The sequence below is a fragment of the Coptis chinensis genome, chromosome 9 (genome assembly GCF_015680905.1).
Source record: "Coptis chinensis isolate HL-2020 chromosome 9, ASM1568090v1, whole genome shotgun sequence".
Lineage (NCBI taxonomy): Eukaryota > Viridiplantae > Streptophyta > Magnoliopsida > Ranunculales > Ranunculaceae > Coptis > Coptis chinensis.
The window spans coordinates 67,103,608-67,117,558 of record NC_141464.1 but is presented as its reverse complement, the minus strand read 5'-3'; the positions used below and the strand labels follow the sequence as shown (position 1 = coordinate 67,117,558).

Here is a 13,951-nt window from a genome sequence, read left to right as displayed (position 1 = left end):
TGAAAGCTTGTGAGGCAAAATAGAACCAAGCTTGCAGCAAAAGAAATGAATGTACAAGGGAACCTTAGACAAACCTTGTGGATCATATCCACAAGTAGTCATTGCCAAGCAACAGCATAACGTATGTACAAATGGAGAAGTCTAAACGAATTTAGTCAAATAACATATTTACACAGCCACGTCCAAACAAAACTAGTAAAATAAACAACTTTTTTTTTTAGATGCTGTAACCAGTCCTACGCTGGAAGCTTGGCACCCATGCCCGGACAAGATAAACATTAAGTGTCATCCTTTGGAACTTGCAGAAATGTTGTTGGCCAAGTGACATATCCATGCACACCCACTTCTCCAAGTGTACTAGCAAAATCATTTGGAAAGAACACTCTGGCTTCACTGTCAACCACCTCAGTTGAGAGAATTTTGAAAACCCCCTCTCCCATGGGCCTACCATGGACAATAGATTGTGGGTTTACTGCAACAATCTCTCCACTAGCAACCTTTAAGCCCCCCACAAAATGCAAATCTCTCATCTTGTTCATAAATGAATAATGCATCTGCATTAATTTTGAACTAACATAAATACCTTTTTAAAGTAATACACCATATAAAAATGCACCAATATATAAAACTATCCCAAAAAAATATACCTGACTAGGCTGCCTTAATGGAACTTCTGCAGTAGGTGTTTCTAAAACAGGATTTCTTTGAGTTTGGGATGCAGGCTAAATGTAGACAAGCCACATGTTAGCAACTAAGAAAAACCAAAACCACAACACTCTAAAGTTCAACAATCCTACCACATGTACATGTGATGCCACTATCATGTCCTTCACCATTTGAAGCTTTGTTTCTAACCTGTCCAACTTTGAATTTGTAGTAGTGTTTTCACATCTCAACTCTTCATTTTTCTTCAGAACCAGAACAGTTTTTTTCACCATGGTACTACTAACATTAGCACCCATACCTCTCATATATCCACTTTTGTCTTTTCCAAGTGTCTGTAGACTAATCCGATTTACACATAAAAAACAGATGGAATAAATATATAAAGATATATACCAATGCATTAAGTATTACTTGCCTGTGCAAGTTCATCATCAACACTCAAAATGTTGGACGAAGGATCATAATTCACAATTCCTTGAATTTTTTCCTAAAACATTTTTAATTAGTTAGCAATATATAAACTAATAAGCTTTGTAAAACTATGAGTGACTAAAGAATAAAATGTAGTCAATTTTTAAGCACTTACAGCGATCTCAGGACACTGAATGGTTTTGTCTTTCTTAGTATGGGCTCGAATGTATACCCCTGCCCTCCCAACCTCCAAGTTAGACTTGAACTTGTTTTCCACAGCCTTAAAATATAGGTGTATGTGATTATAAAAAGCAACTATGTTAATTTAATCTTCTAATTCCATTATTGCATCTTTTAAAAAAAATAAAACATGCCTAATTATCACACTTCACAAAAGAATTGAACCATACCCACAATGACATGTTGTGTGGCAACCATGCTCCTCCCGCCAAGTGTATTTGGTGCTCTGAGTTTCAAACGGTTAGCCTTGTTTCTTTTGCTTGCAGCCTAAGTTAATCCAACAAAAAAATTCATTAACTCATTACTAATTAAAGTCATCAAATACTTAATCAAAGAGGAGTCAAAGAAAAAAACAGGATTATGTAATTGAGACATGAAACTTCTCACTCTCTGTGTATTCCAGAAACCAATATCACTGCTCTCTGTTCAAAAAAGGAGGGGGTGGAGCTGCTCTTACTAATGCCCAACTTTTACCTTTGATATGGCACTTATGCAAGTTATGCCTGTGATTTCTCCAAGCTTGATTCATACTCTCTCTGAGGTACTCTAGTGAAACGTCATCAAAATCAAAATTGTCCTAATATGCATGTAAAAGTAACATTGATTAGTACACACTGTAGTATGTCTTAAAGCAATAAACTCATACTTAAATTTAATAAACATAGTTAAAAGATAATATATCTCCAGAACACTCAAAACTCTTTTTTTAAAGTCAATTGGCACTACACTAAAGTTCTGGTATGTTATTGGAACATATTTCCTAGTGTTCACTCCTAACCCGGTAATAAATGCCCTGGTATCCAGATCTAACCCATTGGGCTGTCCTAGCTCATTAGTACTAACTTTCCTTTTCTTCCCATCAGGTAATGCTTTAGGGCCTTTTGAGGGTCCTCTCTTGGTAGAAGAAGTCACTGCAGGTGTCCCTCCTACATGTTTCAGAATAATAAATATGGTAACACCATAAAATAAAATGTTATAAAACAAGAACGTTTAGGGTACACAGTATATTACCACCTATCTCATTGTCACCCAAATCAGCACCTTGCAAATTGCTACGGTCATGTCCATCACCTTGCAAATTGCTACCGTCTTCTTGTCCAGCACCTTGCAAATTGCTACCATCTTGTTCGTCCAAAGGATCCATAAGTCTATACAGATGAAAAATCCAAGACACCAGTTAGAGTGACAAACACCAAAGTCCCAAACTAAAACTAACAATTAAAGAAGTAACAAGTAAAGATTCTAATAAGGCAGAAGAACTATTTCACAGAGTAAAAGTTTCCATACCAAACTCTTTGGAAGAAAGCTCTGGATTTGTGAAAAATGACATGGCTGAGCCACATATATATAAGCACCTGGATTGTGGAGAAGATGGAGGAAAACTAACTAACTTGCGACCATGGGGGAGTGGGTTTCGTGCAATCTTTCTGGAGGGAGTTAGTTATTTCGCGGGTGTTTTAGAAGAAATTCGATGGTTTAGTGCTTCAATATGCGCGACAATTCAGGGAGAAATAACCCCATTCTCATTTTTGTTATCATCCACGACTTAGGTCAGTCACATTTGATCAAGCTTTTTGGGGTCTAATTCGGGTCACTTATTTTAACAAAGTCCATGGGCAAAAACAATGTTAACCCATTTTCAGAGGCCCACTTGTTTTCTTTTCTTATTACTACAGTCAACAGTTACGTAATTGTGCATGTGTGCATGTATGCGGGTTCCGTGGGGTGGGGTGGCTAGGGCAGGGAATCGGGTCGGGTTTGACCCGAATCTGAATAGTTCGGGTTTGGGTCGATTTTCATATTCATTTATTTATTCGGTTCGGGTTCGGGTATGTCGGATTCGGGTATATTTTTTGGGCTTTTTTTGCATTTTTAGTGTTATCCGATCGGGTTGGTCAGGTTCGGGTCGGATTCGGATATAAGATTTCGGTTTTATTCAGATTCGGGTTTGGGTTCGGATTTGGATATAGCCATATCTGACCCAAACCCGACCCGTTCCCTACCCTAGTAGGGGCCGTAGGTGGGGTGTAAATGTCTAGCCAACTGGGTGTGCCGTTTGGGGGTTCAAATTATACTCCAATTTCACACTAATGTATAAATTATAACTATCTACACCCTATAGTTCCCCCCTAATGGATTGAGAGATGCTAATAGGATTTTAAATTTCGACGTCACTTGCAACGACAACCTTAATTAATTACAAATCGACACTTCAGAACTAAAGAGAGATGTGATGCTCATGCCTTTTAACAACTTGTAGGTTAATATATATTGCATATATAGTTTAAACTTTGTATAGCTGATGTTTGAACTCTTCACATTGCTTCGTCCTATTGATTAATTTGATTCTAATATTAAACTTAATTTTAAATTGTACCTAACTGTATATAATTAATTAATTAATAATAATAATAATATCATCACTTCTTCATTTTAATTATCTCGAAGTTTGTAACTAGCTAAATGATTATCACCAATTTTTAAAGTTTAATTCGATAAGTATATAAGTGAATCATGCATGTTTCTTGAATGGAACAAATTAATATTGGTGTTCTATTGGAATTTGAACAAAAACTTGGCCGAATATATTTAAAAGAGTCTAAAGTTGTATTTGTATGTAGTCTCAAAACAAAAAAATTGTCATCTTAAACCTCATTCCATATTCAAAATTATTACAATTATGCTTCTTCTATTCGAAAAACAATAAAAAATAATAATATTAATGTAAAAGGTTTTAATTTCAGTCAAAAGAAATTAAGAGAAGTCAACAATGATAATAGAAGATTTTGTGATAGTTTCTGCAACAATTTGGAACAATTACTACTTCCAACGGCTAAATTACATCGAGCAAATTTAAGAAAAACTATCGAGAATAACAATGCGACGGTTTTTCTTACCGACATCTATGATGTGACATATTTCCCAATAAAAAATGAGTGTCAAAGAGTTGTAATTATAAAATATGACGAACTCGAAAAAATTGTAACGGTCATTTACTAGTACTTGCAGTCTTAAACCGTTGTTAGGTAACGACGATTGATGAGTATCGAGGAAGCTCTTGCTCAACTGTTGGGGAAAATCAAATTTACTCATGTAAACTACTCCGACCCCATCATGATATACTCATTTCACCCTCTAGCAAGTTCCAAACTATTTACTTTGTATATATATTTATTGGCACATATATATATATATATATATATATATATATATATATATATATATATATATATATATATATATATATATATATATATATATATATTAGTAAAATACACCATAATTAACCTGGCCTTTTAAATTAGACCAGCCTTTTTTCTACCACCAAATACCCTTGATCAAATATTAAAACAAATGATTCAATGCCCTTAAAATGGACTATTTCGTCATTTTTCAGTTTTTGCTTCCATTTATACCCTTAAGTTTACATAATACCTTTAGGGATTGTTGTGTAAATTCAAGTTGGAAATAAAATGCACGCACCATTTCAATTGTCCGCGAGGTACGTTTACCATTAATACCACTTTTATTAACATTTATACCGACTTCATTACTAGAAAACCAGTTACATCGTTCTAGCTTCTCTTTTTCTCTCCAATCTCCTCTCATTATTGAAAAATTATAAGGCCATGGACAAGAAAACCATCTGACTATTTCTCTAAATTAGGTATGATTGTTACTTTCAATTTTCTAAATCACGAGAATTTCCTTTTATTCATCGATTTTGATTTTTTTGAGATTTTTGTTTGGATTAATTCACTGCTAAAAAGATGATGTAGAAGATGAAGGGAAGGGTTTTGAGGGTGTTGGGGATTTGAATAGAGATGGGAAAGAGTTATCAGTGTCCCTGATACAGGTCTTTTTTCTTTCTTCTCCTTTGTATATTGAGTTATTTTAACAAGCGTAGAATGGAACCCAAAAGTGCAAAACGACCACAGTGCCCCCGCGTCCTCTTCTTCCCAACAGCAGCCATTTTTAACTCCATTTTCTTCCCCAAAAGTGAACTGGGCGTAGAATCTACTATGTATTCCTCAATATTACTTCGTATATATGGAGAGTGTTTTCCATATTGATCAAGCAAAAACTGTTGTGCTCACTCTCTGTGATTCTCTGAAAACTTGGTGTTCATATCGAATGCGAGCAATTTCGTGACATATTTTACGAAGTCGATGAATTATCCACTTGATGAAGCTGCAAACATGTCCACAAATTTTATGGGAACCTCTTTCCTGATCACAGTATTTGGTGGTTTTATAAGTGACGCTTTCATCCCAAGGTTTTGGACCTTCATGCTCTTTGGTATAGTGGAACTACTGGTAAGGCTTATATAACTCATCACTCACTCTATTTAATATCAACTTTCATTTTCTGCTTAACACAGAACAGTGGAGAATAAATATATACTTCAATCACTGCAGGCGACAATGCTGTTGAGACCAACCAAGGGCTTCACCTGGTCTACATGCATGCTGGCACCAATCCTTTTGAAGTCATTAACCAGGCTGTGAAGTATGATTTCCCATCCTACTATTTTCCAAAGAGCTTTCTTTTGTTAAATTAAATTCAGGACAAGACAGTGTAATGAAGAAGATTGATATAAAATTTGTTTCATGTGAAACAGGGGGGTAGAAAAACACATGAAGACATTCCACCATCGGGAGAAGAAAAAAGTGAGTAAAAGGCCTCATCTTTTTTCCTTACATTTAAGGAAGGAAACTAAAATCTTACCTACTTTTGAGAAACTCTACTGAAAGTTGTTCTTCCAATTTCAATTACAGTTGCCTCAATTTCTCGACCACTTCACCTTTTGATTGTTTTCTTTTCTCAGATGATTGTAAACATGTTTTTCAAATATCTGTATATTTATTGAAATGTCGAAAAAAAATAAAACATTATAAAGCAGCAGATAAAAAGAGAACCTCGGCTTGACCAAATCCCTAATGTAGATAACTGATAAATGTTAAGACTCGCATTTAAGACAGGATGACGAAGTAAGAAACAATGGTTAGTGCCATATACGTAATGAAACATAACTAGATTTCGGACAACTCCTTGATATTAAGCGCAATGTAATATGTACAACAGTACAAGTTGTGTTCCAGAGATCGGTAGAGATAATTAACATGAAACTTATCGAGAAATTTTACAATCACATACACTCTATATTGATAGTAACACCTCTCTACTGCCGAGCAAGTAATTTGGTTGATGTACCGACACAAACTCTCCCATTCTAGAGAATCGTTGGAGAAATCAATCAAGTCTTTCTCAACAGATGGATGGGTCGCACCAAAACTCTCAAAGAGAGCCAACAAATTCATGCTTTATAAGCTAGATGTGGGGTGTTGATTGGATTTGCAATGGGTGGTATGAAGGTTAGTTTTGAGTTATTTGTCATTTGAAATGCCAATTGTAATGCTTGAAATGGGCGTGGCTCCCAATGGCCTTTGTTGTATGAGTTTTCGTTTGAAAGAACCAAGCCTTTGCTTGACAAGCTGTACTTTCATGGTGACAAAGCTTATGCACATAGTTTACGTAATCTAAATCGAAGCATAATCCGATATTCCTAACACAAGCCCCTTGATAGCTTACTGAAAATGTTAAATGGGGTTGTACTAAACTGGGGTTTTGTGGAACTAAATTCTTTTTGGTTTCTTTTCAAATAATCAAAGGCTAATTGATGTAAACTTATGCTTCAATTTTAATTCGTCGGTTTTTTTTGTATTTCTTTTACTGTTGTGTTGTTTAATTCACCTACACACTGGTAGTCAATCCAGCTCGATAATAAGAGTGTCAGTGTGTGTATATCAATTAGCATTGATTGGAATTTAGTGTGGTGTTGAAGATATATTGGCGGTTGCAAAATCACAATATGCGAACCCATTGTGTAAGAATTTTGTTTGGGAATTTTGTTGAATGTGACTTGGGAGCATGCTTTTAAAAGTTACCATACTTTGTCGGCGACACTGGCGAGTGAGTTAGTAATTAGGGGATAAAACTCATAAAAGATGAGAGCAATTCTGGGAATAACGTAAACCGATAGCTATCGACCACTCTGTAACTTTCTCCCTGACAACATAGAAGTTTTTGAATTCTTTTCCAATTTCCTTTCTTAATTGAACTTTATTTATTGATCTTGCAACAGATAAACACTTGCAACGGTTTCTACTGTGATTGGTTCTCTCCTAACAAGGCATATAAGCCCAAGGTGTGGACCGAAAACTGGACTGGCTGGTAAGTGTCCTGTATCTACTGCAATGAAAGCTGCTGATTGTTCTGTCTACAATATCTTTTTTAAGATATGTTTATAGAGTTATAATCCCTTAGAGGCAAGTCCAATCTAATTGTCATTTCCCATCTGTTTGGGTCCCAGGTTTACAGGATTTGGAGGTCCTGTTCCTCACCGACCAGCTGAAGACGTAGCATTTTCAGTTGCTAGGTTTATACAGAAAGGTGGATCATACATGAATTACTACATGGTAAGCGTATCTTTGTTTAATTAATTGAAAGCTATGTATCCAACTCATGTTTTCTTGGACTGTTGATAACTGGTCCTGTCTTCATATAGTGATTTCAGTTACTCATGCTATACATTGATTCATATATGACTTCTTTATGTTTAGATTTTCTAATATCACTTTTCGCCCTTAATATTTCCATGATCATTGGAATTGCTACAAAACATTTTAACTCCGCCAATGCAAACTTCTGGTTTTATGCTGTTGGTCCCAAGTCTAGATAAAGGAGGAGGGAAAAGAGTTACACTATGCAGCTGTGTACTCTAGAATTTTACTGCCCCTGCCCCACCACAGCTCCAAATTGTCAAGACTCAAGCCATCAATTCATAAAATGTGGTTTCGAACAAATAGGTCTGATTTGGGAGTGCTATCATTATTGGGATTCATGAGTTGGAAAATTGTAGATTCCGTGGGATTCAATGAATGTGTCACTGCTGCTGTCACTACCAGCCGAAGGTAACAAAGGTAATAAAGTGCTTTAGAATACCTAGATGTTGATATCAATGCGGTAGGAAGTAGTACTAGCAATGACATAATTTTATAACGCGAATGACACAATTTGTTTGGTTTGCAGAATCATAATTTTGTAACGCAAATGACAAAGAAGCATGACATGGTAGTGGGCGGTACGATTCTACTATTGGATAATCAATTGATATAGATGCTGTTTATCATACTTAATGGCTTATTAAGAGTTGTATGCCCTTTTTGGTTTCAGTTGAACTCTAAGAGTTCATTATTGGAAATAGGGCCATGCTTATACACCCGCACACTGTTGACATTAATCATCATCAATAGCATCTATGCAGCAGCATATATCTCATTGTCTTCCCCATGTGAAAAATCCAACGGCGGCCTTAAACTGCCTATTTGCTCAAACGGTTGCCTTAAGACTGCTCAAATGTCAAAGGATAGGAGTTGAATGTCCTTGACACCCTCACGACAAGCCTAGCCTGTCAGCTTTCTTTATAGGATTGTGTTTCCCTTTACTTTAACTTCTGCGAGTAAGCTGAATATACATTTTTATGGAGTTCAAATTATACACCAAGTAAATTCTATCAACATTATAATAGGGATGGAATTGCAGAGGTATCATTGTAATTGATCAAATCTAAACCCTGCCTGGGGGAATGGTCTAATTGGTAGAGCAGGAAATTGTTGTTTGTGACTTGACTTGGAATTTTAACTCAAGCTATATTTTGCATTTTGCAGGTATTGCTATCATTGGAAAGGATCGAACAAGATGAGGAGCTCACATATGAGGTTGTTTGTCTTTGTGCTTTTCTCCTCTTCTTGAGATCTTTCTCTGAGCTTCTTTTACCTAATGCAGCAATTATTGGTTTTGGAGACAAATTTGTTCTTGAGTGGTCTTGGTTTTCGTGATCAGCATCGGGATATGAGACTTGACATTGACAACATGTCGTATGAGGTTTGTTATTTTTCTTAATAGCTGTGGATTTTTGCAGATCATATTCCCTTACTTTTTTCTTTTTTCTTTCCCTTTCATTTTTCATTAGTTCTCTTTTTCCAATAATATTTCGCGGGAGCTTTCTCTGAAGGAATTTTTAATTGTAGTGTCAAATCCTGCTTCCTTAAAATGAGGCATTATCGTCCCGCTTTATGATCTAAATTCTATGTATAAAATATTTAATCTAAGATTTCAGAGTAGTGCTTTCCTTATATATGCTTATTGCTATAACAGAATTGTTAGCACTAGGTGAGAAGATGGGTACTTGTCGGCCACAGCCTTACGGAAGCAAAATTCTCAAACCGCCTGAAAATGAGCTTCTATATGCCCGCCTCCAAACTTCGGGATCGGGGCAGAGGTGATGATGCCAAATGCAAGGTTTGTCGCACAATACTTCTTAACCGTAACCCGAATAACAAGTTCAAACTTCAATCATCATAAAGTGGATTTTGGTAGTGTTTGTATGGGATTCTCGGAGTTCTTTTGAGGTGCTTATTAGTGTAGGTAGTAACTGAATTCCAATAGTATACCAAGATTGCAAAGTTGACCGAATAAGGAACTGCTTTGATTCCATCCGTAATGGAATCAAGATTGTGCTAAAATTTCAATCCTTGAAATTTATTAATGTTGGTTCTTTGCATGAAGAGTATCTTTGAGGGAGATGAGATGGTCAACTTGCGGTGCGATCATCATTATCATTTTGGTCTCAGATCAATCGGTTGGGTTGCTTGGTTAAAAGAATCGTGCCCAATCTGCAAGGCTCAAGCTGCAGATTTATAGATGATATTGGACCAAAGATCGCCACATCTTCAAGATCGTAGTATGAGGGTCTCCCATCTCTTTCTTTTTGTACATATTTTCTATTTTATTTTTGTGAAATAAGCAAAACAAATTGGAAAACCGTTTTCTCAGATATATGGTGATCCTGGCTTAGCAATGGAAAAATTCCATTTTATCATTAACAAAATCAATGAAAATTTTCATAAACTATTGTCTTCCGCATATTTGTTGCTCAATAGAATTTACAGTTTCTCAAACTAAATTTAACTCTTCCCAAAACAGAGCCATTAAGAAGCTAACTTTGTTGTGAATTTGCCCATAAAATTGCCTGCTTAATCGAGAAGACCTCTTTCAGTTCTGAACAGATTCTTAAAGAAGCAGGGCTTCGTCAAATTTAAGCATTTCTTGTAGACGATAGTGCAAAGACTCGGGCATTAACAAACCAAACATAACCAGTAAGGAGATTATGTTACAAAAAGTCTGAATAATGAAATACAAAAATCGTAATAGAATAATATTATGATTTCTATCGTATATGACACTATGGTTTTTACTCGGACGAGAAGCTTTATGTTTCTTACAATTTGAATAAATGGTGTTAGTTAACTTGCAAAATTCAGGTATACAATATTGAAGAGCAAAACGCTTACCTATATCCTTCTTTAAATGTTCAGTTCATTCCCTCAACAAGAAAATTTAGCAACCATAAACACAATTATGAACAGTACATCAATTTCCCCCCGAGTTGGTTACCAAATAAGAAAGGTGTTAAGCAAATTATGTTTACACTCTTCCTTAAGTTTTGTTTGACATCGCGTGCATAGCACGTGCATCTTGCTAGTATATATAATTCAACAGTGGCATCATTTACAAAATTGAAATAACAATATATAGCTCCAATTCACTAGTAGCTAGTTATGTGTTACATCGTGATTACTTTGTCAATTTCAAATCAATTACATTAGGAAACCTCAAATTTCACAATTATTGTCCATGCCATTATAAATTTATAATGAGCTTGAACCATTCAACGTGAAAGAATTAATAAGTACCCACAACTCTTTTAGCTATTATATATTTGTTGAGGCAAGAAATAGCATGTCCACCCATCAAAAAACAACACACAGAAGGCTAATTCAGTAAATTCACAAACACTAAACCGTAGTTAAAGAAGATTAACTCAATTTGTTTACAGCTTAAATAACAACACCTTCTGTTTTTCCATCTTTTGAGTCTCTTTCTCATTTTTTCTTTCGCGCAGTTAAAACATTGAAAAACTTCACATTCTCATCGAATTCCGTTACAACTCGTCGAAATATCATCGGTAAATTACCTCTCTTCATCTTTTTGTGATCCCAGTTTTTTTTTTTTTTTGCTTTTCAGTTTTTTGAATCTTGTGTTAGTTTTTGGTTTGCAGGGAAATTGGTTGAATTATTTAAGTATTGGAGATCTAAAAGTTTGATTCTTTTTTGAAATCATACAAGGTAAATATGGAAAGAAATCAAGTGGGAATATATAAAGAGAATCCTGGTTTGATATATTTTTGTATAATTAATTGTGATAGTAACCGTAAAAAAATTTACTTTTATTGATTTTGTGAGTAACTTGCATGCTTAAATTCTTATAAGATAAACTTTATTATCTTTTGCCATACCAAAATCTGCAATTTTAGGATTCATTTTTGCATCTAACAAAATATTCCCAGCTGTGAGATCACGATGAACAATCCTATGACGTGAATCCTCATGAAGATAAAGAAGACCTCAAGCAATCCCTCCAATGATTTTGTAGCGTCTTTCCCAATCCAGATAAGTACGTTTGATTGGATCTGTATAGAATTAGAATATATAGTTCACACATAGTAAAGCAAATTAAACGTAAACTAACTCTAAGGTAGAGTGAAGTGCTACTTCTTGAACTACATCATCCGTGTGTTTTGCAAATAAAGAAGATAAGCTGAAATGGTTTGTGAGGAAGTTTCGAGCCAAACCAAAAATAAATTGGGCGAGGCTTGCATTTGGCACAAATTCGTATATGAGAAGTTTTTCATCCTCTTCCAAACAGAAACCTAAAAGCTTTACAAGATTCCGATGTTGAAGTTTGACAACCAATAGAGCCTCATTCTTAAATTCTGTTACACCTTGGCCAGAGTTTCTTGAGAGTCTCTTCACTGCTCTCTTTCCCATCCAAAAGCTTACCCTGTTGAAACTTTTTAGTGTCACAATTTCACAAGGAGTAAACAGACCTTAAACAAGTTGATAATCCAATAGAAGAAGTTTTACATCCATTTCAATTGTAATAATTTGCTAAAAAGTATATATTTATATATATTTAAAACCTTGTAAACATAGCCAAAGCCGCCTTGTCCAAGTTTGTTAGCATCACAGAAGTTGTCCGTCGCTGCTCTTACTGTGCCAAAGTCGAACTGCAAGGATTCCACACTGCTCATTTCATCCACATCTTTCCTAATTTGAGCGACGTCTTCATAAAAGCAGCAAAATACCAATATATATCAAATGACTGCTCCAATAATTTTTGTTGAGAAAAAGAAGTGATATTGTTTTATGGTATATATAAACCTCTTTATAAGAAACTTTATTTTTAATACAGGGGCTTATCCGTTACCTGTTTTTTTATTCCAATAAAGTATGCAGTCAATGCGCACCTATGCTCATTCTCGATTCAGACTCACCCGTAGCGCCTAGGCCTAAGAGTACCTACTGTTGCCTCTAGACCAAGCCATGGACCAAAATATCTAATCTCATCGCCAATATATATCCTTTAACTGCATTGCTCTTTCCGACATTATATATGAATATAAATAGTGAAATCGATCTATTAAAACTAATGCACCAACATATCGATTTATTGAACAATCGAAAATATGTGACTAAAGAAATCTAACCTCCCTCATATTTTCCTCCTGCGTATATCCGTAACAAATGGTTTGACGGTGACTATCCGCATCACTGCATCCGTTACTGTTTTTGATAGTACTATAATCACAACTCTTTTGGATGAATTCGTTTCCCCATGCCAAATAGCTGTTGATATAGAAGGAAAAAAAATTCAATAAATCAATATTAATAGAAAAAGCATCATCATGTAGATAGTTGATTGTATGTGAGTCCATTTATGAGATTAAAAATCAATATTCATAGAAAAACATCTTTTATCTTTGTATGTAGTCCATTTATGAGGCCTTGAAGGGAAAAGGAAAGCTTGATCTCCTCTCCATTGGTATATAAATTATAAATAGCATGGAAGAAAAGCATTTCAATGAAGCGAATATTATGCATCAGTGTCCAACTTAGCTATATATATGGAGATCAGTCATATCCGGCCAATTTTATTCCAACTCCTGTTAGTCTGTTACATAGATAGTGTAATCCAGTCACTCAAGTTCTCATGAGTAATCACTAATTAAGAAATACAACTAGACAATAAGTTTTTCAGAAGAAAAAGCATGAAAAATGAACATCAGAAGAGGTCAGAGAATTACACTTTGAGATTGGAAAAGGACTAGGTGCAGACATCCCCTTGTATCCATAGAATTGGTAAAGCTCGTACCTAAAGTTACGACTTGGATTAGGAATTCTTCCACCTCGTCTCTTATCACAACACAGAGGCAACTGAGCAATAGTACTTCACAAGCATTCTCCACAATCACTTGGACTTAATTCTCCAGAGCACTGAACTCTTCCAAATAAGTTTTTGGATTTAACTTTTCTAACTCCGAATACAACTGCATTGAACTACCTAAAAAAATAAATAACGAGAATCGAAAATTGGATGCAACTGCATTGAACTAACTTCAAAATATAAATAACGAAAAATCAGAAACTGGATGCAAATGCATTGAACTAAT

General features: G+C 35.2%; 2 protein-coding genes and 2 long non-coding RNA genes across 7 annotated transcripts; 2 read left to right on the top strand and 2 right to left on the bottom strand.

The window, feature by feature from the left end:
• Positions 1 to 1,743: 1,743 nt before the first annotated feature.
• On the bottom strand, positions 1,744 to 2,500 carry LOC147477519 (uncharacterized). The gene is made up of 3 exons (XM_086586218.1): positions 2,329 to 2,500; positions 2,096 to 2,243; positions 1,744 to 1,894 (listed from the first exon to the last, which is right to left on the bottom strand). Exons 1-3 carry the CDS (start codon positions 2,459 to 2,461, stop codon positions 1,864 to 1,866), a joined length of 312 nt encoding a protein of 103 aa, XP_086442344.1. The 5' UTR covers positions 2,462 to 2,500; the 3' UTR covers positions 1,744 to 1,863.
• A 2,275-nt stretch (positions 2,501 to 4,775) lies between these two features.
• On the top strand, positions 4,776 to 9,591 carry LOC147477518 (beta-galactosidase 1-like). Of its 3 annotated transcripts, none has more exons than XM_086583032.1 (11): positions 4,776 to 4,984; positions 5,088 to 5,633; positions 5,736 to 5,826; positions 5,939 to 5,987; positions 7,463 to 7,551; positions 7,691 to 7,796; positions 8,056 to 8,300; positions 8,410 to 8,461; positions 9,048 to 9,098; positions 9,166 to 9,264; positions 9,547 to 9,589. In XM_086583032.1, exons 3-7 carry the CDS (start codon positions 5,780 to 5,782, stop codon positions 8,293 to 8,295), a joined length of 531 nt encoding a protein of 176 aa, XP_086439158.1. In that variant the 5' UTR covers positions 4,776 to 4,984; positions 5,088 to 5,633; positions 5,736 to 5,779; the 3' UTR covers positions 8,296 to 8,300; positions 8,410 to 8,461; positions 9,048 to 9,098; positions 9,166 to 9,264; positions 9,547 to 9,589. The 3 variants fall into 3 exon arrangements, with proteins under 3 accessions (XP_086439158.1, XP_086439160.1, XP_086439159.1); XM_086583034.1 differs by having other exon boundaries at positions 4,778 to 4,984; positions 8,051 to 8,300; positions 9,547 to 9,590; XM_086583033.1 differs by lacking the exons at positions 4,776 to 4,984; positions 5,088 to 5,633; positions 5,736 to 5,826; positions 5,939 to 5,987 and adding an exon at positions 6,562 to 6,692 and having other exon boundaries at positions 9,547 to 9,591.
• A 1,609-nt stretch (positions 9,592 to 11,200) lies between these two features.
• Positions 11,201 to 11,912, top strand: LOC147477517 (uncharacterized). 2 transcript variants are annotated; one of them, XR_015207514.1, is made up of 3 exons: positions 11,201 to 11,407; positions 11,501 to 11,567; positions 11,789 to 11,912. It is a non-coding gene; the product is annotated as an uncharacterized LOC147477517 (long non-coding RNA). The 2 variants fall into 2 exon arrangements; XR_015207513.1 differs by having other exon boundaries at positions 11,501 to 11,912.
• LOC147477516 (uncharacterized) lies at positions 11,647 to 12,726 on the bottom strand. Its single transcript, XR_015207512.1, has 3 exons — positions 12,422 to 12,726; positions 12,074 to 12,282; positions 11,647 to 11,911 (listed from the first exon to the last, which is right to left on the bottom strand). It is a non-coding gene; the product is annotated as an uncharacterized LOC147477516 (long non-coding RNA).
• Between the last annotated feature and the right edge of the window lie 1,225 nt (positions 12,727 to 13,951).